The sequence below is a fragment of the Chelonoidis abingdonii genome, chromosome 4 (assembly GCF_003597395.2).
Source record: "Chelonoidis abingdonii isolate Lonesome George chromosome 4, CheloAbing_2.0, whole genome shotgun sequence".
NCBI classification, from domain to species: Eukaryota; Metazoa; Chordata; order Testudines; family Testudinidae; genus Chelonoidis; species Chelonoidis abingdonii.
Genome location: NC_133772.1, coordinates 35067153 through 35092063, shown reverse-complemented (window position 1 = coordinate 35092063; position 24911 = coordinate 35067153). Strand labels below are relative to the sequence as shown.

General features: G+C 56.1%; 1 protein-coding gene across 1 annotated transcript in view; it reads right to left on the bottom strand.

Moving 5' to 3' along the window:
• Positions 1-2530: 2530 nt before the first annotated feature.
• Positions 2531-24911, bottom strand: part of PKP3 (plakophilin 3) — a 32123-nt gene continuing 9742 nt past the window's right edge. The window contains exons 2-13 of the mRNA XM_032773125.1: positions 21583-21674; positions 19969-20693; positions 19162-19285; positions 18632-18836; positions 14157-14331; positions 13588-13705; positions 11942-12106; positions 10880-11065; positions 9506-9659; positions 8503-8695; positions 7837-7924; positions 2531-4304 (exon numbers count right to left, since the gene is read on the bottom strand). Coding sequence (XP_032629016.1) covers positions 4269-4304; positions 7837-7924; positions 8503-8695; positions 9506-9659; positions 10880-11065; positions 11942-12106; positions 13588-13705; positions 14157-14331; positions 18632-18836; positions 19162-19285; positions 19969-20693; positions 21583-21674 — 2261 coding nt within the window. The 3' untranslated portion in view covers positions 2531-4268. The remainder of the gene's footprint in view (positions 4305-7836; positions 7925-8502; positions 8696-9505; positions 9660-10879; positions 11066-11941; positions 12107-13587; positions 13706-14156; positions 14332-18631; positions 18837-19161; positions 19286-19968; positions 20694-21582; positions 21675-24911) is intronic.

Genomic DNA, 24911 nt, shown 5'->3' with positions numbered 1-24911 from the left:
TGTCAAGAAACTTTTTGGTCAGATGGGCAGTAAGGAAGGTTTAGCTGGCAGGGCTCCTTTGAGGATTACCTGATCTGAGCTATACCTAGCTGGGAAGGGACCTTGAGAAGAACAGCAGAGGCGGGACATTACCGTGCTGTGGCTAGGAGGTGCTGCACTCAGGCTACAGCTTGTCTTCTGCTGCTGGCCCTGGCTCTCCTGCCCATGGGTAGTAGGCCAGGTTAGAATGTAGAGCAGGCAGCCTTTCAGAAGCGGTGTGCTGAGTCTTCATTCATTCACTCTGATTTAAAGTGTCACGTGCCAGTAATACATTTTAATATTCTTAGAAGGTCTCTTTCTATTAGTCTATCATATATAACGAAACTATTGTTGTATGTAAAGTAAATAAGGTTTTTAAAATGTTTAAGAAGCTTCATTTAAAATTAAATTAAAATGCAGAGTACCCCGGACTAGTGGCCAGGACCCAGGCACTGTGAGTGCCACTGAAAATCAGCGCGTGGGCTGCCTTTGGCACCCATGCCATAGGTTGCCTACTCCTGATGTACTGTGAGCGTTAACCTGACAGCAGTATCCTTGCCCTTTCCCCTCTTCCTTCTCGTAAACACACCAGAAAGAACTCTGAGCCATGCCCTGGTCAAGGCTAGGGTGACGAGACAGCAAGCGTGAAAAATCAGGACGGAGGTCGGGGGTAATAGAAGCCTATATAAGAAAAAGACCCAAAAATCGGGAATGTCCCTATAAAATTAGGACATATGGTCACCCTAGTCAAGGCTTTTACTTAGGGAACACAAATGGCTCCACTCCTGGCTGGGGAAGACAAACACCTTGAGATGCCAGCCTCACCTGAGAACCCTGCTTGGCATCAGCCAAGGGCTTGGAGGCCACACTCTGGTACGTGCTATGCTGGGGTCAAACCAGTCACTCACCAGCAGCAGTACCCTGGTGTCACCAGGAGTAACAGCTGGCCTCAGGTTTCTGTCCCAGGCACTGAACCGTCTCCTCTGATGCAGTTTAGGCCTGTTGCTGAAGCTCTCTCTCTTATCAGAATTACCCGGCCTCCCCCGATCCATTCTGCTGCTACCCCATCCCCTGGGCTCTCTGCTTAACTAGTGACTTGCTTTCTATAGGGAAACACCAGAGAGACAACACAGTACAGCACTTCTACAGCATCTCCTGTCCACTGGTCAGAGCCTCATGCCCTCTGAAGGGAAAACCAGACTGCTACAATAGCGAGTGGATCCCAGCCTGGGCCCCCTCTAACAAAGGCGAGGTCAAGATGGGAAGAGAGATTAGGTGATCTAGTCCCACCACTGTGGGTCAGAGCAGGACTGGTCCCTGCTATAATCGCCAGTGTTTTGTCCAGTTGTATTTTAAATGGCTCAGGCAGCGGGGCTGTGAGCCCGTCTCTTGTACCCCAGAGGGAACCCTCGCAAGGAGATGCTGCCCGATGTTCAGCCTGTTTTCCACGCCAGCAGCTCCCTCTAGCCAACTCCTCTCCCTGGGTGTGTGTCAGGAAATACACTTTACCTGCCACTCTGCAAGCTCCCTCACCCAACCCGTGGTTGGGTAGCCACAGGGGCATGTGAATGGCAGTGGGGCTCCTAAGAAGAGCTCTGAATGCTCCCTGGGAATCCTTCCTCACCCCACAGGGCAGGGGAGCAAAGGGCAGCTGCCCACCCACCAGGATGGGGGCACATGTTTAATTCAGGCAAATAAAGCTTCCAGAGTGACCCCCCAAGGGCTCAGTTCTGCCTGCTGTCACACAGCTATCACTGTGACCCAGGCCAGGAAAAAACACAACCAACCCCGCTTTGTAAAAACCCACCCACCTCTACTTTACAGCTGTGCCAGGGAGCTTCCTAGCTCTACCATGTACAGGTACAACGGGCACAGGGCTGGAGCAAGGCAGCGCTTAGCCCCGTAGCTACCACAGGACTAGGGTGACCAGACAGCAAGTGTGAAAAATTGGGACGGGGTGGGGGGGTAATAGGTGCTTAGAGAAGAAAAAGCCCCAAATAGCAGGACTGTCCCTGTAAAATAGGGACATCTGATCGCCCTACACAGGACCAACCATTACAGTCACAGTGGCACCCGGGACAAGACCAGTCAGTGCCTTCCAGTTTGTGTCAGAGGCCAGGCCAGAGGGGAGCAGCTGAATCATCTCAGGGGGGCTACCAGGAGCACTGGGTGTGATGCCAGGCAGCCCTTCTGTTGCAGCCATGAGCCCCTAGGCTAGTGTGGGACTCCTCCAAAGAGCCAGCCCCTGCAGTTCCAGGGCATGCTGCTGGCTAACCCTTCGTAGGACACAGCAGGCCACCTGCTCAAGGTGAGTGCTGCTCCGTTACAGCTACCCCAAAGGCCCTTTGGCTTAGTGCCTCGGCTCAGTGCTTGCTTCCAAAGCAGCGAGCAGCTCCCAGTCAGAGGCCCCCAACCAGCCTCATTCCCACCACACAGGGCACATGTGGGAGCCAGGAGGGCTGTTTAACACTCCAGTAATCGACCAAACATAGTGCACAGGCCAAGCCAGGAGTTTAATCAGCTTTCATCTCAAAAGTGCTTCAGACTGTACAGCTAATACAAGACCCACCTCCCCAGCCAGTGAAATGCCCCCTCCACGGGGGAACACAGAACCTGCTCTGTGCCAGCAATGCCTCAGCTTTTAGAAAGACAAATGAAGCTGAATCTGGGCAGAATGTCATTATCCAATTTGGACTATGGGGAGGACACCCGACTGGGCCCTCTTGCAGCGGAGTCATCAATGAACAAGAAAGTGCAGCCCTTCCTCATACAGGTGCGTCCAGGTTTCCATGCGAGCGCAAGCATTTTAGGGCAATGTAATTCAGATGCAAGGCTAATTGTCCCAGGCAGCTCAGACTAATGCCCTTTAGCCACTGGCTGGGCCCTTCCTTATTACATTAGGGAGAAAAGTCACAAGTGCTCAGACACTGAAGTTTCTCCACAGTGTTTGGTTTGTTCCTGCAGCAACCACTTTCCCCAGCTGTTTGTATTAGGCTTCTGTTAGTGCAGAGCTAAACACTGCCAACGGGCAGCATGACCCCATCCGCCAACCCAGCCTGCCTCTGAACAGCCTGCAGCCAGCCACAGGAACACGGAGCACAAAACCCAGCCTGCATGGCGTGCAGCCCGGCACATACCTGCTCTTAAATCTGATTTAAATACTCCACTCGCAAACGACCTTTAGTAACTCTGTTAATGAGCCCGTGTCTCCTAGCGAGCTGTGGCCCTGCCATAGGCTGGGAGTCCCTGTCAGCACATGCTAGGCATTCCCGCTAGCTAACAGAGCACATGCTTACCTGCACAGGGAGCTGAGGAAGTGCTGCTGCACTGAGAACACCCACTCCCAGGAAGCAGGTGGAGAAAGCCAGAGCGAGGCTGGCCCTGGAGCAGCTTTCGGGAGGGCCTTGCCCTCTGATTAGCATAGGGTCGGCCAGCTCACCCTCGAACAGGCGCTGGCATGAGGGTCTGGCTATAGTTGGGACCCTGCCTCGTATAAAGGGTAACTAGTGCTAAAGAAGACAGGGTGACTAACACCCCGGGGTAGCTCTGTCCTGTGTTTATCTTGCCATATTCCTTTCAACCCAGATCCACAAGCACCACAACATAACCATGCCACTCCCTGCTTCCCAATACGTTGTGAGCATGAGACAAGCCCCAGACACCTACCACAACTAGACAAGTATGGCCCCACTAGCCCCAGGCAGCCTGGGGCTCCTGACACCAATGTCCCACTGTGTGCACGCCTGCCCTTTTAAATCCCACAGACCCCAGAACAGAGCTGAGATCCTCCTTAATTTAAAAAAATACAAGTCCGTGGGAAGGCGGGCGTGCGCAGGGAATAATAACCATAGAGACATACTGCTTTAGGAGTAATCCAGAGGTCCAAGAAGACCTTGTGCAAAGATCCCTTATTGTCCTTGCAGGTGCTGGCAGGACTCCTGTGACATCGGCAGGGCCTGCCAAGTGGAGTCCTTTGAAGTCTCCTTGGGGCATGCCCAGAGCAGTGCTGCTGGAGCGAAGGCTGCCCCGATGTCACCAGGGGAGGAGAGGCTCCCAATATGCTTAAAGAAGAAGCTGTAATGAATGCAAAAATGAGGCAGGCCAGCCAAGCTGCTGCTAGTCTAGATGGAGAAGAACGGGAGCTGCAGTAAGGCAGGATTCCTGCGGCAGAGCCACAGTCTGTGCTGCTGTGAGGACAATTTTCATCGGGCTGGTCAGTCCCGTCTCTGCCGCTCCTGGGCTGCTCATCCTTACAGAGCTAGGAAATCCTCCTTCCGGTAGCCCTTCTGCAAGACACAAACAGATTGGTCCTAAGGAGAGAGATTTCCGCCGAGGCCTGTGTTCTCTAGTGGGCGAGACCCACCCTCTGAAAGTCAGGCCCCTGTGAAGGGGGTCTGAGGTTGGGCCCCCCACAAATAACTCTTAAAAATATGGGCCACAGAAAACATCTCTCCTTCCTGGGCCCTCCTGGGGTCGCGCTGCACTAGGCAGGTCACATCAAGTTAAGGCTGTAACCAGACAAAGGGCCGAAAGGACACGTCATCCCCTTCCTTGGTTCCCCCAAGGCCAGTCTTCCCTGGTGGGGGGTGCACGGCTATCGCCATCCTTTCATTTCTGAGCAAAGTTACATCGAGTTACAGGGCCAAGGAAATCAAAGAGGAGAGAGGAGGCCACTGTAGCGAAGCCAGGACCAGGAGTGGTGAGGCAGCGAGGGACAGTCTGAGAATGGGGATCCTGTGTATTTCCCATTAACAGGCTGCTTCTCAATTCCTAGGCATCCCCCCCAGCCAACTGGTGCGTCGATCTCGGGGGCACCCAAACTTTGCCCAACCCAGGGCTGCATTGGCATCTCCCCAGGACTCCAAGAGCACATCTAGTTTGCATAAAACGGAGCAGGTGGCCTCACTTTGAGCACCAAGAAGTGTCCTGCAAGAGGTGACAGGCTCCAGCCCACCAGGCTCCATTTTAGCACCTCAGATCAAGATGGAGCAGGCGATGATTGGACTCATAGTTTCTATGGGCTGCAGTGGGAGCCGTGGCTCACAGTTGAGCCTCACTTAGGTAACCTGGAGCTCCCCCAGCAATCCCTGTGCCATGTCCTGGGGACATCCCCTCCAGAGTCTCGATCGGGAATTGGAGCAAGCAGGGAAGAAGCTGCCCCTGGGAGAATTCAGCCCAGGTTTCATGCTGAGCCCAGGAAGTTTAGGGAGTGCTGTGCTGAGGCCCCTGCCGAACAGGCCCTATCAGCTGACTGTGCTCACAGCTTGGATGCAAGAAGAAGCCCCCAGTCACCTGGGATGTCATGCCCTGAGCCTGCCCCAAAGCTCTCGGCAAGCCTAGGGTTAAAGAGATCCTGGTGTGTGTCACTCTCCCTCCCTGCGAAGATTAGATAGTTTTAAAATCCTCAGGAGGCAGAGAACTGAACACAAGGACAAGCATTTAGAGGTGCAGACCGATAGGGTGGCCACAGCTCCTCATTGCCTTCCCAACGTACTCCTGTCCCAAGGTGGGGTGGGAGAATCGGGCTTAGCTCCCATCTGTCACTAACCAGCTGCCCCTCCCAGCTGGTGAGATAACAGGCCAACCAGCAGCTAATTTACAGGGGAGAGCCATGGGAAGGCTTCTGGAGGGGACCCTGTCATTCTGCTAGGGGAAAGGGTTGGCTGAGGAGCCTTGCTGGGTGGGCAACAGCAGAAGCAGCCCTGCAGGGCCCAGGGCACGCAGTAGGGCCTAAGTTTTCCTATTGGGATTGAAGCTGAACTGTGTCTGCACAATGCAGCCCTGGGAAAAGCCAATGAAGTAGTGACCATGGTGGGAGGTTTATTGATGCACTGGCTAGTGAGTTGGTCTCCCAGCTTACGCAGGAGTGGGGAAACCAAGGCAGGGTTTGGGGAGACCCTGTTACACCCCCCTCCAGGCTGACTGAACTCTCAGTTCTTAAAGTGATGGCCCTTGAACACCAGCCTCTTCCTGCCCACCACCACCTGCTGGACCCCAGGTCGTTTGTACGTGTGTCTTCCTGGGTGTGTATTATTCCCTGTAACGTGCCTGGGCTCTGGCTGCCTCCTCTCACTGCTCAAACAAGAATGAAAGGAGGATCCCCAGTCCACACAAGGCCTGTCCTCGACTAGGATTCAATGAGGTCATGTTAGCTGACACATCTAGATAGGCTTTAGTGCCTTTAATGCACACAGAGCTGGTCAAGTTTGAGCTCCAACACAGCCAGCTGCAGATGTGTTAGCCTGCATCTTGATGAGGCTTTGCAACTGAGTTAAGCTAACTCGACCATGAATGAAGCACGCACGCTCCCTGCCTGTCACCACACAGCCTTAGCATAGGTGAGTTACTAGGGCAGGTAGGAAAACAGAATTTCCCTGTGGCAGGAAATTCCGACATTTGGAATAAAAACAAATTTCAAAACATTTGTTTCAAAAAGTCAGCATTGTCCACGGAGCACAACTTCTGAAAAGTTTGGATTAAAAAATGTTGATATTTTTGACAATGCTCAAACCACATACAACACAATATGTACTCTCTAAAGTACATAAAGATAATACTGAAATTCTAATAGACATCAAAATTAAATGCAAACAATGCAAACAATAAAGTCGAAATGAAACACTTTGACTTTATCGAAACAAAACCCTATGATGCTTTCCCATTGAGATCAGCACACTCCCACAGAATGTGCAGATTTTGACAAAACTGCATTTCCCCATGGAAAATGGTTGCGTTGAAATGTCTTTGACCAGCTCTCTAGGTTACCCAACCCTTTTGTCCTATCTAGACAATGCCTTCAGGGAGATTCCCACCGTGTGCAAGCCAACCCAAAAGAGAGCATTGGCTCCGCCCCAGAGTGGAGCCACTCAGCCAGAGCCTCAGCCTCATAGACTCATAGGTCAGAAGGGACCAATATGATCATCTAGTCTGACCTCCTGCACAAAGCAGGCCACAGAATCTTACCCATCCACTTCTATAACAAATCCCTAACCTATGTCTGAGTTATTGAAGTCTTCAAATTGTGGTCTGAAGACCTCAAGCTGCAGAGAGTCCACCAGCAAGTGACCCATGCCCCACGCTGCAGAGGAAGGCGAAAAACCTCCAGGGTCTCTGCCAATCTGCTCTGGAGGAAAATTCCTTCCCGACCCCAAATATGGCGATCAGCTGAACCCGGAGCATGTGGGCAAGACTCACCAGCCAGCACCCAGGAGAGAATTCTCTGCAGTAACTCAGGTCCCATCCCATCCAACATCCCATCACAGACCATTGAGCAGACTTATCTGCTGATAATCCAAGATCAATTGCCAAAATTAAACTATCCTATCATACCATCCCTTCCATAAACTTATCAAGCTTAGTCTTAAAGCCAGATATGTCTTTTGCCCCCACTACTCCCCTTGGAAGGCTGTTCCAGAACTTCACTCCTCTAATGGTTAGAAACCTTCGTCTAATTTCAAGTCTAAACTTCCTAATGTCCAGTTTGTACCCATTTGTCCTTGTGCCTACATTAGTACTAAGCTTAAATAATTCGTCTCCCTCCCTAATGTTAATCCCCCTGATATATTTATATAGAGCAAGCATATCCCCCCGCAGTCTTCTTTTGGCTGGGCTAAACAAGCCAAGCTCTTTGAGTCTCCTTTCATAAGGCAGGTTTTCCATTCCTTGGATCATCCTAGTAGCCTGTCTCTGAACCTGTTCCAGTTTGAATTCATCCTTCTTAAACATGGGAGACCAGAACTGCACACAGTATTCCAGGTGAGGTCTCACCAGTGCCTTATACAACGATAATAACACCACCTGGCTCAGGGAGGAACGTACCATTTTGTAGTCCCGGTGCAGCTTGGTGTACTGCCACATGTTGGCCAGCAGGCTGGAAGCAGCTCTGGAGGACTTCTCGCTGTCCGAGCTAGGGCAAACACACAGAGGACACAATGACACAATTTGTTCCTCTCCTGTTAGTGTCTGTCTGGCACTGGTCCAGGCAACACCAGTGGGAACAGAGGGTGCTATGCGAGAGGCACTGTGAACAAAGGGTGAGGATTTGGCAGCGGGGGGAGAGCAGGAGAGGCGAAGCCATGGAGTACACTAGGACTAGATGGTCACTGCTGCAGTCAGGCCTGAGGGTCCCTCACCATGACCACCATGCTGGATGTGGCTGGAGAAGTTACTGACACATGGGCCAGCCAACTACTGGGAAGATGAAGTTGGGTGGCTAGGAGTGCCCCATAAACACCTCGGGGTGAAAGAATTATTCCCCAAGATGCGCTCCCTTAGGGTAAGGACCTGGAATGACTCTATGGGAGGAATTCCTGGCAAGACCCTCTCGGTGGTCATGGGACAGCTCTTGGAGTGTGTACCAGGGAGCTCGGACCAGCCCAAGCTCTGAGTGGGGTAGGGGCTTCAGGCTGTCCAGGAAGTCCCCATCTCCCACCACACTGATCCGGAAACACAGGCCAGGAAGAGGCTCTCAGATGTTGATCCTACCTGTCCCTTTTCTTCTTGATGTAGAAGAGCTTCCGGAGGCCGTCAAAGTAGACGATGTCGCGGGCGGCAATGGGGCTCTCCACCACCAGGTTGTTCAGCACGGCAATGATGTTCACGATGACGTCGGTCGGGGGCTCCTTGTCACCAACGCCTCCTGGAAGCTTCTCAATCAGATGGCTCACCACCTTGGTCGCTGCCGAGGCAAATGGACCAGCGTCAAGGGCTGGCTCTACGGGCTGGAGCAAAGCACTGGGACTGGTGCCGCCACAGCGTCACCCAGGACATGCAGTAGCATGGAGAGGAGACTGCCAGCAGCCTGGGTGATGGGACAGCAACACATGCAATGGGGAGAGAGGCCTAGTGGATGCAGCAAAGACCAGGACTTCCTTGGTCTCACTGAATGGCCTAAAGCAGGGAATAAGCAAGTATAGCCACACAATTCCCAGGCAGCACTAAACTGAGGGGAGGTGCAAAAGCTAGTGAGGACCGAGAGACCCCTACGCATCCAGCTGTGGTATTTTAATAGCACAAAAGGTGCTTTGACGCATGGGCAGAAAATAAATAGGGATTCAGCTTGGAAAAGGCTGTTAAAACATCTGAGGCCTTGGAAGGAGACGAGTGGCTTAGATAGGAGTGTGCCGTTCACTGTTTATTCTTTTGCAATGTAGATTACACCCATCACTGCTGCCAGTGCTCCAGCTGTGTGCGCAGAGGGCTCGTGCCATCAGCCAAGGTAGGGAAGGCCCATCTGTGCAGAGATCTACTGGGGTGTTCAGGCCCCTCTGGGCCTGGAAGGCATTGATGTGCCCAGGGGAGTGAGATAGAGCTAACTAGGCCTGGCTGGTCCCAGGGACGATGGTGGGGACGCTCCCTCAGAAGCACAGGCAGTAAGAGGAGCTGGGAAGGTCTCTCAGAAGAGTGGCCTGTTGCTAGCAGCAGCTCCTGCCGCATCTAACCCCTGCTGCCATCGATGGCCACTGCAGCCCCCGCCCCCAGCACTCACACATCTCATCCTTGTTGCGTGCGTTGCGGGACAGATTGCGGATCAGCCCCGTCAGGGAGCGCAGCTGGTGATGGTCGGCCGTGCGGACTCGGTCCAGTACAGGGTTCAGGATCCGTTCCTGCTCCAAAGCCACTCTGCTCAGCACGCCAGCCCACTGGGAATGGATATAGAGAAAGGGAGAGTAACGGGTGTTGCACTCTGGGCCATTCAATACTAACCTACCCCACCCTTACCACACCTGTCCCCAACCCCATCCCTTCCACTCCTAGCCTGTGTATCCCCCCCCATCCCCATGCCCCCCATGCATCCACCTGATCCCTGCCACTCCCCCTCCCATATCTACTACCCCATCCCCTGGCCTCATTCTCCATCCCTCTGGCACTGCCCTCCCTAGCCCCCTCACACTCATATTTCACCCTCTGCCGCAAGTGGTTGCCCATAGACAACTCTGCTGTAGTAGGGAGGGCTGGAGGCACAACTGCTCCCAGCCTGCCCTTGAATCCTGCCAGCTACCAGGTAATGGTGGGCAAAGGGGGATGAGATCAGGGCAGGTGGCATCACTTCTTGGAGGGTGGGTACAGAGGCTCAGCTCAGCCTGATCCCTCTGGGCCTTGGTGTGCAGGCCACTGCTGGGATTTGGTCTCCTTTCCCCCTGTGCAACTCCCTCTTCTCTTCATTTCCCTGGGGCATTTGTCCTGGTGACTGGGAGGGTGGGAGCCTGCCCCCGGCTGGCTGAGTGCCCACCCTGGCATGCAGACACAGTGACAGTGGCGGCCCTGGGCTGTTGAGTGTCAGGGCGCTGGGGTGGGCAAGGCAGAGGTGGAATACCACCACAGTTGAGCGCCGGGGGACCCTCTCAGCCATGCCACAGCCCTGAGAAATGCCCTCTTGGTACTGCACACCAGTCATCTCACCCTCAGCAGCTGGGCAGAGGTGACCAGAAGCCCTGGAGACGTACAGCACAGCCAGCCTCCCTGCACTGCCCCATCGTGGCTCCAGTCTGCACAGGTGAAAGTAAGCTGGGGCGGTAGCAGCAGCCGAGCCCTGGGCCCTTTAAACTGCTGCCGGAGCCCCCAGCTGCCACTGCTACCCCAGCGGGGGAGGGGAGGGCACTTACTGGTACAGGGCGGGCCCAGGCTGGCTCTGACCCCCCTATCCTCACCCCTTCCACCTGAGACCCTGCCCCTTCCTGGGGCCAGAGCCAGCCCCAGCCCAGCCCCATACTGGTAAGTCCCTATTTCTACTTTCACCAGTCTGTGCCAGGCTGGGGGATGTGTGGGCTGTGGGCACTAGTCTGTCAGAGGCCACCACGGCCAAGGGGAAGGACTCAGCCTGGGCGGGATGGGACTGGCCTGTCCCTGGGCTCAACCTCACCCTCCGGTCTCCAGCGGTGATGTTCTGCAGCGCCCCTGAGGCCGCCTCCGTGGTGTGTTTGTTCAGCTCGCAGCGCTGCAGCAGCCGGTTGTAGATGCCCACGATCTGTGGGTTCCAGAGCCACTCCATCCCTTTGGGGTCCTTGGAGACCTCCGTGAAGGTCACCATGTCTGTGTTCATGTGGTGCTGGGGGGCCGAGGAGAGAGAGACCTGCCTGTCAACAAGGAAACACAGCCCTACGAGGGCCCTGTGCACATGGGGTGGCCCCACTTCCCACTCACCTCCGTCCCCAGCCCCATGACCCCCATCCCTAACACCCAGGAGCAACAGAACCTCCCTAAAAGTTGGGGGGGGCACTGGCACCCGAACAATGGCCCCGCCCTCATGCTACCCCTTCCCCCCTGAGGCCCTGCCCCCACCCTCGCACTGCTCATTCCCCCGAGGCCCCGCCCCACCCCGCCTCTTCCCCTCAAAACTCCTCCCCCACTCACTCCTCTCCACCTCTCCCCCCCTTCACTTGCCCTTACAGCCACCAGTGGGAGTGCACAGCCCTTACAGCCACTTTTAAAAGTGATGGGGCCATGGCATCTTGGTCCCCCCCATCCCCTTGACCCCCATTCTCTTCCCTATCACCCGTGCCCCAACGAGCACCTGGCTCCATCCCTTGATTTGTGACTCCCCCCACCGCAGCCGGCCGCATGGGCTCACCAGGGGAGCGTTCCAAAGTCAGGCACACAAGTATTCCTGGAAATCGATTTTAAATGTCCTTGCGTGAGTGTTCTCACAGGAAGGTGCACCCGCTCTCAGCCAGCCACAGACTCGGAAGAGCACCAGGTGATCATTATCTTATCAATCTCTACCCACCCACATCTACACACACACACTCTGATCCACTGCCCACTGGAGGCTTCTGGCCTGGCCCTGGGCAGCTGAACAAATTATCTGCTCACTCCTCATTGCAGCGAACCAGCTCATCACTCACTGGCCATGTCCTATTCGAGTCCCCTCCTGCTTCCCCCCATCGTCCCCCAAGATGTGCCTGCTCACCCACCCCGTTCTCACCTCTCGCACTCGCCTGCCCTGGGGGCTGAAGCAGCCCACCAGCTCCCCCGTCCCCGTGGTGCCGTCCCTCCGGTGCCCCTCCAGCCGCTGCAGCGAGGACGGGGGCATCTCATCATACAGACGGTAGGAGAGGTTCCGCAGCACGCACACGGCGTTCTCCACGCTCTGGGGATGGGGGAAGAGGGATCAGCCTAGGGCCACTCACTCCAGCTGCCTCGCCTTTCAGAGCCCACGTGGGAGAGGCGCTGGCTGGACCATCCCGCCCAGCACTGCTGACAAGAGCCTGGGCCCAGCCAAAGGGGATGCTGGGAACAGGGCCTCCCATCAGGGCCAGATTAATGCTCCCGCAGTGCCAATGCGACCAACAAAGCCCACAGCCGGCCAGCCCATGTCTAATGTGCCCATCACCCTGGTATCGGGGTGTCAGTTCATTCTCCAGGCTCAGGGCCCTGGTTTGAGGGGCTCCCAGTGAGCAGGGACACAGCCCTACCTTGCCCTGGGATGGTTCATGGAGGTGGGGGGCAATCAGTTTTCCATTCCCTTCTCCAGCTTGCCTGACTTGGGAAACTGACCCCGATACTCAGATCCTTGGCGTCGGGGCCGAGACACACCAAGACCTGTGATCCCTACAGCGCCCTGTTGCGGAGAGCTGGAGCATGGCTCAGCCTGCGCCTGAGAGGTGGACAGAGGCACGGGCTTTCTGAATGGAAACACTCTGCCTTCGGGGCCGAAGGGGTCCTGAGTGACCCCCCCTGCAGCCCTGGCCTCGCTCCCAGCATCCCAACCCCCAAGTCCTCCCAGGCACAGTCCCCTGCCGCTGTGGTGCCTCCTGTCTGGGTCAGAAGGCCCAGTCACTCCGGGGAGCGTGGCTCAGACACAGGCTACGCACTGCCGGAGCCAGCCCACTGCCTTCCTTCTCCTGAAGAGGTGTGCAGGGGAAGGGCCCGGGGGTGCTGCACATAGGCTGCACAGCCTCTCCATTGGGGCAGGAGTTTAGTAGGAGGCTCAGGATGGCCCAGGGCCAATCAGCTGGCAAAGGGCTCCGGGAGGCTGGCGGCTCTGAAAGCAGCAGCTCTAGGGGTTAGGCTGCCTGTGGGGACTATGCCTGGTCCCCCCAGCCACTCGCCATGGAACAGCCCCAGGGCACTCAGCTGGCCGAGCCTGCTCTCCCATATGGCAGAGCCATGGCAGGCTGCAGGTTGGCGGCAGGGGTGGGGTGGGGGTGGGGTGGGAACACCCCATTGTTCTCAAGCGGGGGTGGCATGGCCCAGCACTGGCCTGGGAACAGGGTGGCCCGGGTATCACCAGCTACCACCAGCGCAGCCTCGCAGGGCTGGCCAGGCCGCACAGGGGAGGATGAAGGCTGGCCAAGGTCAGGGCTGGTGCCTGTGCTGTGCTGCCAGGGGCAGGGGAGATAAGCCCTTTGGGGCAGGACCTCAGGCATGTGAGGCGGGGCTAAGGACATTGGTACTGCGGTGAAGTGCTGCTCCGAGCCAGGAGGAAGCAGAGACAGTGAGAGAGCTTCACTCCCGCCCACACTGAGCCACACCCCAGCCTAGGCTGTTCGCTCTAGCGGTGAAGATGAGGGGCTAGATCCCCAGCACAGACAGACAGACGCAGACTCCCTCTGGGGGCGAGGGCCTCACCTTGTCCTCTGACTTCCCCACCTCCAGAGACCTGTTGATGTAATTGATCATGGAGTCCACCAGCCCATGGCACTCACGCATCTTCTGTCGGGTCTGCTGGCTGGCGGAGCTGAGGTTCCTGCAGAGGGAACCCAGGGCCCAGCACTGTGAGACGGAATCTCCCCTGCCAACCCATGCCCCAGCCTCTGCCGGGACCCCCTCCTCTGCCAGGCCAGAGCCATTGCCCATCTAGGGGCGGATTCCTGCTCCAACAGTGGCCAACACTGGATGCTGCTGAGGGAGGTGTGAACCCCTTGTAACGTCCCTCCATGTGGAATACTAACTCTGGGCTGGGCATTGCTGCCTGCCCCTGGCTGCTCCCCAGTTCGGGCCCTGCAGCATGAGGATTGGGGATACAGTGTGCTGCCCAGGGGGCATGCAGGCCTCGTTCATAACACTGAGGGTCGGAACCAATACCAGAACCTAGAAAGTCTCCATTGCTCTTGGCCCAGAGCTCTCCTAGCCTGCGTGGCTCAGTGGCCAGGGTGCAGGGAACGCTCTCCGTGCCCAGGGGCTGGCAGTGCTGGTACCTGAGGAGGCCTGTGGAGTTGTAGAAGATCTCTGCTTCCGAGGCGTTCTGCTGGATGATGGCAGCGCTGCCCGTGCCAGAAAGCGGGGTCAGGATCAGGTCAGTGAGTGGCTCCAGGGTGTCCCGAGCCAGCCGGTCCTTTAGGGTGTCGCTGGAGGAGAGATTCCACAGGATCCCTGCAGGCCGCAGAAAGCAGCAGTTAGCCCCAGAGAGCATCCAAACGGGTTGAACTCCTGGGCCATCTGAACCGGGGTTCACACTCTCCTTCCTCTGACAAGCCTGCTGGGCTAGCTGCCCCTTCCAGGCTGCCACTCTAGCTTCCCAGAGCACGGGGGCTGCCACAGGGCTGGTGCAACCCATTAGGCAACCTAGGCGGTCGCCTAGGACACTAGCATTTGGGGGGCGGCATTTCGAGTCCTTCGGCGGTGACCATGGTGGTCGGATCTTCGGCCGCCCTGGTTGTCGTCAGCATTTAGGCAGAGGGAGCTGGGGCGGGGGGCATGGGGAGGGCTGCTTGTAGCAAGTAAGGGGAGGGGGGACGCCACGCAGGTGAACTCCCCGCCCCAGTTCACTTCTGCTCTGCCTTCACCCCAAGCACACCACGGCCGCTTCACTTCTCCCGCCTCCCAGGCTTGCAGCACATATCAGCTGTTTGGCGCCGCAGGCCTGGGAGGGAGAGAAGCAGAGTGGGACAGCGTGCTCAGGGGAGGAGGCGGAGCAGAAGTGAGCTGGGGCGGGAGCTGCCACATGGCTCCCTGGGCCAGGGGGAGCTGCCGCGGGGGGGCGCCACAGGGCAGAAGGGGGAAGGTGCTGCGGGGGGGCTCCTCAGGGCAGGGGCAGGGAGCTGCTGCGGGGGGGGGGGGGCGGGCCACAGGGCAGGGGGGGGGCAGAGAGCTGCCACAGGGAGGGGCAGGGGCGCAAGAGGGAAGTTTCGCCTAGGGCACGAAACATCCTTGTACCCGCCCTGGCTGCCACTCTTGGCTTGCAAGAGGGCTCCAGCAGCAAGTGACCTTTGCCCTCCCCACACACACACCTGAGTGCCTGAATCCCAGCAGGCAGCCTCTGATCCGCAGCCACGAGAGGAGGCAGGGCTCAGAGGACTTTTTCCATCCCACGGGAGGCTAGGAGCTCAGAGATCCCAATGCAGTGACATGACTCCCAGAATGGCAGGCATGCTGCACAAGCCACCGAGTTTTGCTGGCATCATTCGTGGCCCTGCTCTACGTGGATGGGCAGCCTCTTGGGGTGGGGTCTAATTATCTGGGGCTATTAGTCATCAACCAGCTGCATACAGGCAGCCAGGGGAGAAGACCTGCTGCTGCCCAGTTCTGACGAGCCTGAGGAGCGGCACCGACCGACATAATTAGCAGGGGGAGTTGGGAGGAGACAGACTGTTTGAATCCAAGCTGTGCAGAGCCCTGTTCCCGGAGCTGCGATGCCCAACAAAGCCTCTGCACTAGGGTGTTGCTGTAAGAAACACCCACTTTGTGGGGCGGGGGGGAGGGGGTCCTGAAATTCCCAGGAACTTGTTGGAGCACGGCAGCCCCGCAGGCTTGGTCATGTGACACCCGCTGCATTCCAGAGCTCACCAAATCCTCCCTCTCCCTCCCCTGCCACAGCAGCTGTCAGGATAGAGCAAAGCATCTTGCTGTCCCACTAGGGGTAGCAGCACGGCCTGGGACTCAGGGTACCGGGTTCACTTCCTGGCTCTACCACAGACTCTCTGTGCCCCAGGGCAAGTCACTGAGTCACTCAGCGTGTCTGATCCCCATCTGTAAAATGGGGAGAACGCCTCCCAGGGCTCTTGTGAGACTAACTGACTGTGAGGCTCTCACTACTCAGCCACAGAGGGATTCCTGCTGCCGGAGCTTCCGCCCACGCTACATCTGATGCTTTAGAAACAATGGCCTAGATTCCCTCGCTGGTGTGAATTCACTGCAGTGGGGCTTTGATGATTTACACCAGCTGAGGACCCAGTTCTGATCTCCCCAGGAAGCAATGGGATTTGACAAGGAGGCGCCCCGCCTGCCAGGCACTCCCTGTGTGCAGGGCAAACCAGCCCAGGGCTGAGCTATCTGGTGACAGCTCCCTCCATCCTCCAGCTGCATTTAGCTAAAACCACTTTCACAGACTCCATTACGCTTGTACAGTAATAGGCATTAAACCCTTCGCATCATTGCTCCTGGGCCTGGCTTTCCCATTAGCCCTGGTATTAGCTGAGACAAACAGAGCCTGGCGGGCAGGATTAGAAAGGGCCTTTGTAACAGAAGCAAATGTAATCTCTGCTCTTGGCCTCTCCCTGCACAGCACTGCCTGCGTGACACACAGCCAGGTGCAATCTGGCCTCTGGCCAGGGCTCAATCTGCCCCTCCACCATTCATCTCACTCCCTCTCTGCTCTCTCCAGCAGCAGCAGCCGGTCTGGGCAGGAGAAGCCTGTATCTCTCCCCCATTTCTATATCTGCCTCAGCTCCCCACTCTTATCTGCAGGCTAGGAGGCACAGCGGTGTATCCCAGCCTTGATACATAAAAGGACAGGACCCCTTCCCGGGCAGCCTGGCTAGTCCCTCCTCCCACCGGCAGGGCAACACAGTCTGAGCTACTCACCCACACCAGCTTCCCTTGCCTGAACCCCACCTGGCCCCACAGTGATAAGATCCAGAGCTGATTGGCTGTATAGTAACCCACGCTGACAGCTCATCCAAGCAGGGTTCATGTGCCTGCTCTCCCTGGCACACCCATGGGCCCTGACAGGGTGGTGTAGAACCGCTCATGCAGTGACATTGACCCCGGAGGGGTGAAGTTCAGCACAAGGCTGGCTGGGGGAACTGAGCTCCAGAAACGGAGGGCTCCTGCCCTGGCAGTGGCATCTCTCCAGCTGTAGCCCCCCTACCATCGCTCCCTGGCCTGCTTCAGAACTAGGCCACATAACCACCGAGCCTCAGCACACTCCAGTCGAGTAACCTTTGCCCCGTCAGTGTGTAAATACAGCTGAGGCCACCTGTGGGGCCTGGCATAGCCATAGCTTGGCCTGGTACTTTCTAACAAGGGGCCTTATATGGCTCCATCATTGTAGTGCCTCACAACACTCCTGCAATGTAGGGCCATGCTATTAATCCCAATTTGGGGGTGGGAACCTGAGGCATAGAGACTATGGCCTAGAGTCACAAAGGTACTTAGGGGGCCTAGCTCCTACTGAAATACCTTTAATGATCTGAATTGCCCAGGGTCACCCAGAAAGTCTGGGGCATAGCAGAGAATTGAACCCAGATCTCCTGAGTGCCAAGCCAGTGGTCTAACCATTAGGCCATCCCTTGCACTCCAACAGACACTCTTAATGCTCACTATTCAGGATTGTGCTTGTCTGGCCAGGAGAGGAGCCATGTGCATGCACCCTCAGAAGCTGAGAAGCCATTCCCTCTCCTGCCATTGCTGCTAGGCAATAGGGTTTAACAGCTTCGTATCTGAACCCTAAAGTAGAACTAGACAAAAGAGTTCCAATGTATTTGTTCCCTGTCTTTCATCAAAGTCAGAAATTTTGGCCAAAAACATTTTTTTCATTGAAATGTCAACATTTGAATAATGTCAGCTAGCCCAACTCAAACAACTTCCTCTCCCAGCATCTACCCAGTCTAGTGCCACCTGATGGAGACCTGGTGTAAGAATGAGGTGGAAGACAAAGAAAGCTATTATGGCCGGTTTTGGCTGATCCCAACAGAATGCGCTATCACCCATACAACTGCCCAGGAACACCCACTGTCGTGAAGGGGCTATCAGGACTCTCAGGACAACTTCCATTTTAGATGCTCCCAACTTTCTGGTAACTTCTTACTGAGCTGAAAGTTTCCAGCTTTGGCTCCACCGAAAGCTAGAGTGAGATCTCATTAGCCTTTGCTGAGACTTGGAGCTTCCCTGTCATTAGTCTGAGCAAAGCTTTCTGATGAGTTTTGTACTTGCAGGTAAGTTCTCCAGCCAGCTGCTCCTCACTGAGGACTAGGGCCCTGTGCTGGCTGCAAAAGCAGCATGTGCATAGAAGGTGGGAACACAAGGAGGGGCGGGGTTGAACAGGATCCTGAAATATAAAGGGAGCCAGCAGTGGGATCTGGGGAAGAAGGGGGTGTGTGATTTTGCACTGGAGAGATAACAGGGACAGGTGATGCAGTCTAGAAGATCTGGCACTGGATTGGGACTCAGGAGACCTGGGTCCTATTCCCAACTCTGCCACTGGCCTGCTGGGAGACCCTGGGCAACTCACTGCATCTCCCGTGCTTCAGTTCCCCCGCTCACCCTTTGTTCATTTAGACTGTCATCTCATTGGGACAGGGACTTTCTATGTGTGTGTACAGCACCTGGCACAATGGGGTCCTGATCTCAGCTGGGGCCTCTAGGTGCTGCTGCAACAAACAATTTAGCAGTAACCCCAACAGATCAGCTTCCCTCCCCCCACTCAGCATGGCGCTCCCTCCCACGCACTGACCCGTGACGTTCTTGCGCAGCTCGTCATCCTGCTCACGCAGCGTCCTCATCAGCTCATAGATGCCGTTTTCCTCCACCAGCGCCAGCTTGTTCTCGGCATTGTCATAGATGAGGTTGCGCATGGCGCCGGTGGCGTGGCGCTGCAGCTCCTGGTTGGGGTGGTTGAAAAGCTTCACCAGCTTGGGCACGGCTTGGAGGCTGCGAGCCTGGAACGGAGGCGGGTGGTGGGTGAGAGGTGGTGGAGCCTGTAGACCCAGGAGTCTGCCCAGGCCTAGCCCGCACTCATCGGAGGCTGCCTTTCCCACAACGAGCACACCCCGCCATCAACCAGGTGGGGATGGAGCAGGGCCCCTGTGGAAGCCATCAGTGTCATGGCCTGGCTAGGACTGGCCGCTGCAGAGTGGTGGGGCTGTATCTCCCTCCCACCCCTCAGCATGTTCTGTTAGCACCTGAGTGCACAGCTGGGGTGTCCCTTTCCCAGCATGCCCTTGGCATCTGCCAACAGGCACCCACCCTCACCTCGCCCCTCACCTGCTTCTTGGCGTCATTGTCGCTGTAGCACTTGTGCTGGATGTAGGCAGCTCCCAGCACCTGCAGGTTGGGGTCACTGGCCATTAGGTATTTCACTGCTGATGGCAGGTCAATGTCGTCAAACCTGGAAACAAAGGGAGGGTCAGGAGTGGCCACCATGCCCCCTCAGGGCTCCCTCCAGCCCACCTCACAGCGGGGCTTTGCCACGTCCTGCATGCTCTGCCGAGGTGCCCACCAATTCGACCCATGTCACTCCTTCAGGACACCGGGTCGCCCACCTCTGGTCAAAGATGACTGGCCAGGGCAGGACTTCTTCAGATCCCATCATGCTGCTCCTAACTCAGCCTGTGGGGGTCAGTCCTGAGCAACATGTGCTTTCCCTCCCATGCCCAGAGCCAAGTGGGTCACGGCTATAGCACTGTAATCTGGAGCAATGCTAGCCCAGGAAGCAACAGCATCAGTACTGCTGGGCCACTTCACTGCTGCTCCAGCTCCCCTCTGCTTTGCCCCCGCACCCTGCGGATGACCAGGTGAGCTGCAGAATTTACCCGTCGCAAGGGGCCGCATCAGGCAACAGGTCGAATACTTAGATGGAGGGATGGTCATGCCCCAAACCATCCAGAATGCAGGAGACTACGGAAATGCACCAGGGAAGCAGACCCAGGAACCAGCAGAAGGGAGGCTATGCCAGGCCCAGACGCCCAGCTCCCCTGATCCCTCTTAGGAAGCTCAGCACATTCCTCAATCCTTGTCAGGTAGGCTGGGAGCTTCACAGGCCACCCCTGCCCCTGAGACCTGCACACTCACCCGCCGGAGTAGGAGTGCTGGGTTGTCAGCGTGTTGTGCCCGTTGTACATGTCGATGGCGCGCAGGTCCTGCAGGTGGTGGTTGGACTCAGCCAGGCTGCGCACAGAGGGGGCCCGGATGCTGTGCTCCATCATGCCCGCATAGGAGCTCCCCACGCCCGGCTGGGTGGCCGGGAGGCCGCTGAAGGAGCCAGTGCTCAGGCGCGAGCGGTTGTTGCTCTGGAAGCGCTGAAGGGTGCGCATGGCAGGGGCGCGGATGGTCCGGTTCTGAGGCACCTCCACGCTGTCCATCCAGTCGCCTGGCCCCTTCATCCCAGTGTTGGAGCCAGCACTCATCTGCCTCTCAAAGGTGTAGGATCTGGTGAAGTTACCATTGCTTCTGCCTTTGTAGACGGCCCCCCGGCCCAGCTGCTCCGAGATCATGCTGTAGCGATCATCCATGCCTGCAGGGTTGCCCGGCCCATCTGCCAGGCGCAGCGACCGCAACGACATGGTGTCGAAGTTTGGCCGGGCTTGGTAGTTCCGCTCGTGGAAGGAATTAGGCCGTGCGGAGGTGCTGGCAGCCTGTGAGAGGGTGTAGCTCATACGGTAGGCTGGACCCTGGGGCACACCCCCGTTGCTGATGGTAGCCATCCTCTTGTGATGTGGGAGGTCCACAGCTGAGCGGGAGGACCAGCCGGTGGACTTGGTGGTGCTGTACCCATTCTGGGCTGGTGGCTGATACAGCTGAGGGAGAGGGGGAGAAATGGGTCAACAATGTCTCATTTCAATAGGAAACACATGGCATGTCTTGCTAACTTCTGGCCCAGCAAAGTGAGCCTGGGATCTGAGAATCAAGCTGGGGTCTTTTCCTCTCACTCCTCACCACCAGGAAGAGAAATTCTGCAAGCTCAGTTCCACCCTCAGTGACACTCGTACAGCCTCCACGAAGGCCACTGAAAGCTAACGAGGTTACAGTCATCTGATTCCCTCGGCTGAGACAGTGGGTTGGATGGGTGTACCGGAAGTCACCACTGGGCCTGCAGACCTGTTAGCACTGGAGAGGACGAGTGAAAGGGAACCAACCTGACGTGACTCTCAGATCCCAGCTGAGTTTGTTGGTTTTAAAAACACCATTTGACGTGGAGGCCTTGAGAGACCAAGGGAGAAACCCTGGCCCTAGCAAATGGGAGTTTCACCACTAACTTTGGTGGAGCCAGGATTTCAACCACTAACCAAGGTGTCATGTTTGACAATGGTGCAGCGCAGAGCTAGGCTCTGAGAGCTGCAGAGCTCTCTGACTGCCAAATGTTCTTGCTGCCCCATGGGAGCTTTGTCCACCATTAGAGAACCTCGCCCCTCTCCCTCCACCCTGACTGGCGCCTGGGGGAAATGTGCCCCCCACTACCATTATTAGGACCAGGAGCTTTCCCATGCCTGGCCTGGAACCCAGCCATCCACTGCCAGTGACTGGGCTTCCTAAGGGCTACAGGAAGAGAAGCAACTAGCTAGTGACCTGATCTAGTGTGCCGATGGCTGGGTTCCAGACGCAATAGTGATGGGAGCCATATAACGACCCAACCCATCAACCAGACCGACCTGTCTAGCCACATGCTGCAGGTGAGCTGGTACTTACAGTGCCCTTGGCGTCTAAGCCGTTCGTCTGGGATCTGGAGCTGAAGGACTTCTGCAGGGTGTTGCTGTACTGGCCCTGGGAGGAGCTGCCACCTGCAGGACACACAGACAGACAGACAGTGTTCAGCAAAGCTAGAAATGTGCTGTGTACGTTCTAAGCACAGCACGAGGAGAATGGGGACTGGGACAGCTCTGGGCAGGGGCATAAAGAGGGGATCACTACACTTGGATCTGAATACCCAGTGCTCTGATGGGGGGATGTTGCAATCTGGATTTGGTGACTGTCTGCAATCGGCTGAATCGCAGCCCTGGAGCCAAACACTCACACAGTGTGGTGGAGTCTGGCTTTGGCTCAGGAGCTTTGGAACGCTGCAGCCAGCTGAGACCCATCCCTGCTTGGTAGCCACTGGGAGGTTCCCATGTCATGGGGCGGGTCGCTATAGGGTGTAGGAGATGTACGTAAAATACCCGTCAAGGTCCCATCTCTGTGCCGAGGGCTCAGCGTGGGCTGCCTCTAGTGCTGGTGAATGAATGGCCTGCGTTAGTGGAGGGGAAGGTGGGAGCCGGTCATCTGCTGCACCTGGGTGTCTGGCTGGTGAGTCTTGCCCACATGCTCAGGGTTTAGCTGATCGCCATATTTGGGGTTGGGAAGGAATTTTCCTCCAGGGCAGATTGGCAGAGCCTTGGGGGGTGTTCATCTTCCTCTGCAGCATGGGGCACAGGTCACTTGCTAGAAGATTCTCTGCACCTTGAAGTCTTTAAACCATGACTTGAGGACTTCAGTAGCTCAGCAGTTTGATACAGGAGTGGGTGGGTGAGATTCTGTGGCCTGCATTGTGCAGGAGGTCAGACTAGATGATCATAATGGTCCCTTCTAACCTTAAAGACTATGATTCTATGATAAACCTCCCAAGCACGGGTTCAACACAGCTGCAGCACCGAGCCCTCACAGCACATGGCCGCCCCAGGAAAGCCCAGGAGCGCACCCAGGAGCATGCAGGCCACACGGAGATGTGGCTGAGTGGACAAGGGATGCTCCGCAAGTGGCAGCAGATTAGCTTCCTGTGGGAGAATTCTCTGTCATGACCCACAGCAAGTTCTTCTAGGTCAGCCATGGGCTCCTCCAGTCCCCACACAGCTCAGTCCTGACTTGTAACATCCCTTGTAGCCCAGTCCTGGGCCCCACCCAGCTCTGCCCATGCACCCCTGTCCTGACCTGCAGCCCCCCTCGTACCCCAGCCTTGGGACCCACCCAGCTCTGATAATGCTCCCCAGTCTTGAGCTGCACTCTTCTGCAGGTCCAGCTCTGGCCCCACACAGCTCTGCCAACACACCCCGTCCTGACCTACAGCCCCCCTGCTATTCCAGCCCTGGCCCCATGCAGGTCTGCCAACACACCCCAGGTCTGATCTACAGCCCCTCTGCTGTCCCAGTCCCAGACCTGCACACGGTTCTGCCAGTGCACCCTGACGTTGCCCCATTCTTCTCCCAGCTATTCCAAACACAGGCCTCTCTAGAGCAGAGAGGCTGCAGTGCTGATGATGCAGACTGGTCTCTGCTGGGCCCAGGATAAAGCTCTCACGTGTGACTCAAGGTAGGGAGGGCTGGAATTTAGCAAGGGGCACATTTTGTTAATCTAAAAAAGGCCCTTTTTTCTCTCACATCCATGTTTTTTATGAAATTTTTCACAACATTTGTCACAAACCCTTTATTACATTGTTTACCCAGTATTTTGATCGGAAATTTTACCGACCATTTTCATTTTTGAAAATGGGGATTTTTTAAAAAAATAATTGGAAATAATTTTTCAAAAGAAAAACCCTGCCATGTGCCTAAAGCCCCTCTCCCCATTCCTTTTTTAACAATAGTAAACAAAGCACTAAAAGAATACAAGTGAAACAACCAATGTTGGAAATGGCCGCTCACATTCCAAAACACTGCGAGACCCCAAACCTTTGGAATAACTGAAAAATGGGGGTGCAGGGGGGGAAATGGTGAGTTTTGGTTTCTTGTTTTTTTTAGTTTCCAACCAGGTCCCAAGCTGGGGTAGGACAAGGTAGCTGCACTGGGGTCAGCGGAGCTAGAGTGATGTACACGCTGGAGGAGCTGTGGTTGGCTGGGCTCCATTGAGATCAGTGGGAGTCTCCAGCTGAGGGTTTCTGGCCCAGACTGTGTAGGGAGGGAAAGGCTCGCCAAGCAGGCCTTGTTTACGCTGAACGGCTCACTGGGAAACTGAACTCCCCCCTTCCCAGCTGGTTTCCCCACCCCCTTTCCCAGCCACATTTGCTCTTGTTAAGAGAGAGCCCATTTAAAAGCGGCGTTAGGTACAAAGGGCCTCTAGAAGGCAATAGATGGCATGAGTCCTGGAGATCTGAAGGGAGGAGCCTGGCAGGTCAGTGGAGAGCAGTGCGGTGAGTAGGGTGACCAGATAGCAAGTGTGAAAAATCAGGACAGGGCGTGGGGGGGTAATAGAAGCCTATATAAGAAAAAGCTCCAAATATCAGGTCTGTCCTTATAAAATTGGGACATCTGGTCACCCTACTGGTGAGCAGTTAGTTCACCACGGGAGAAACTGCGCTGAGACCCAGCTGGGGTTACAAGCGGAATGTGTCCAACCAGCTTCAGTTCAACCCATGGCCAATATTTGTCCCTGTTACAAAATCAACAGCAGAGCTAAGTGCAGCTAGGGGTGTCTGCAGCATCTAAGTTCCCATTTAAAGGTAACTGCAGGTGGCAGTTTCTCTTCTCTCTGATGCCACTGATGTCACTGGAGATCTCCCTGATTTACTCTGGTGTCAGAGAGAGGAGAACCAGACCCTTGCATAGCTCTAGCCTTGGTGGTTGCCAAGAAACCCTTCCCAGTTTGGCAAAACTGGGTTAGCTCAGGCTGGTGCTGTAAGTGGGGGGTGGGGGTGGGGAGCCTGACTCTCACTAACAAGAGGCTTGAGCTTAGGAAGCGAGATGGGGGAAGAGTCAGCCTAAACAAAGAGCTCTGTGTGGCTGGAAAGCTGGTCTCTCTCACCAACTGCGGTTGGTCCAATCAAAGATATCACCTCCCCCACCTTATCTCTCTCATATCCTGGGACCCACACGGCTACAGCTGCACTGCCTAAGGAAAGGCAGCTATCCGAACACCAAGCAGCCAGGACGCCATCAGCTTTCATTTGTGATGGCATCACCTCGCTAGCTCGCCAGCGGGCCAGAGAGTCATCCAGGGTAGCCAAGAGCTGAATTTCTGCACGCTTAGCACCTTTCAAACTCCAGCCACTTCAGTTGGGCGCCTAACTGGGGGCTGAGCTGGGCTGACAAAGTGTCTCATTCGCTCCATGG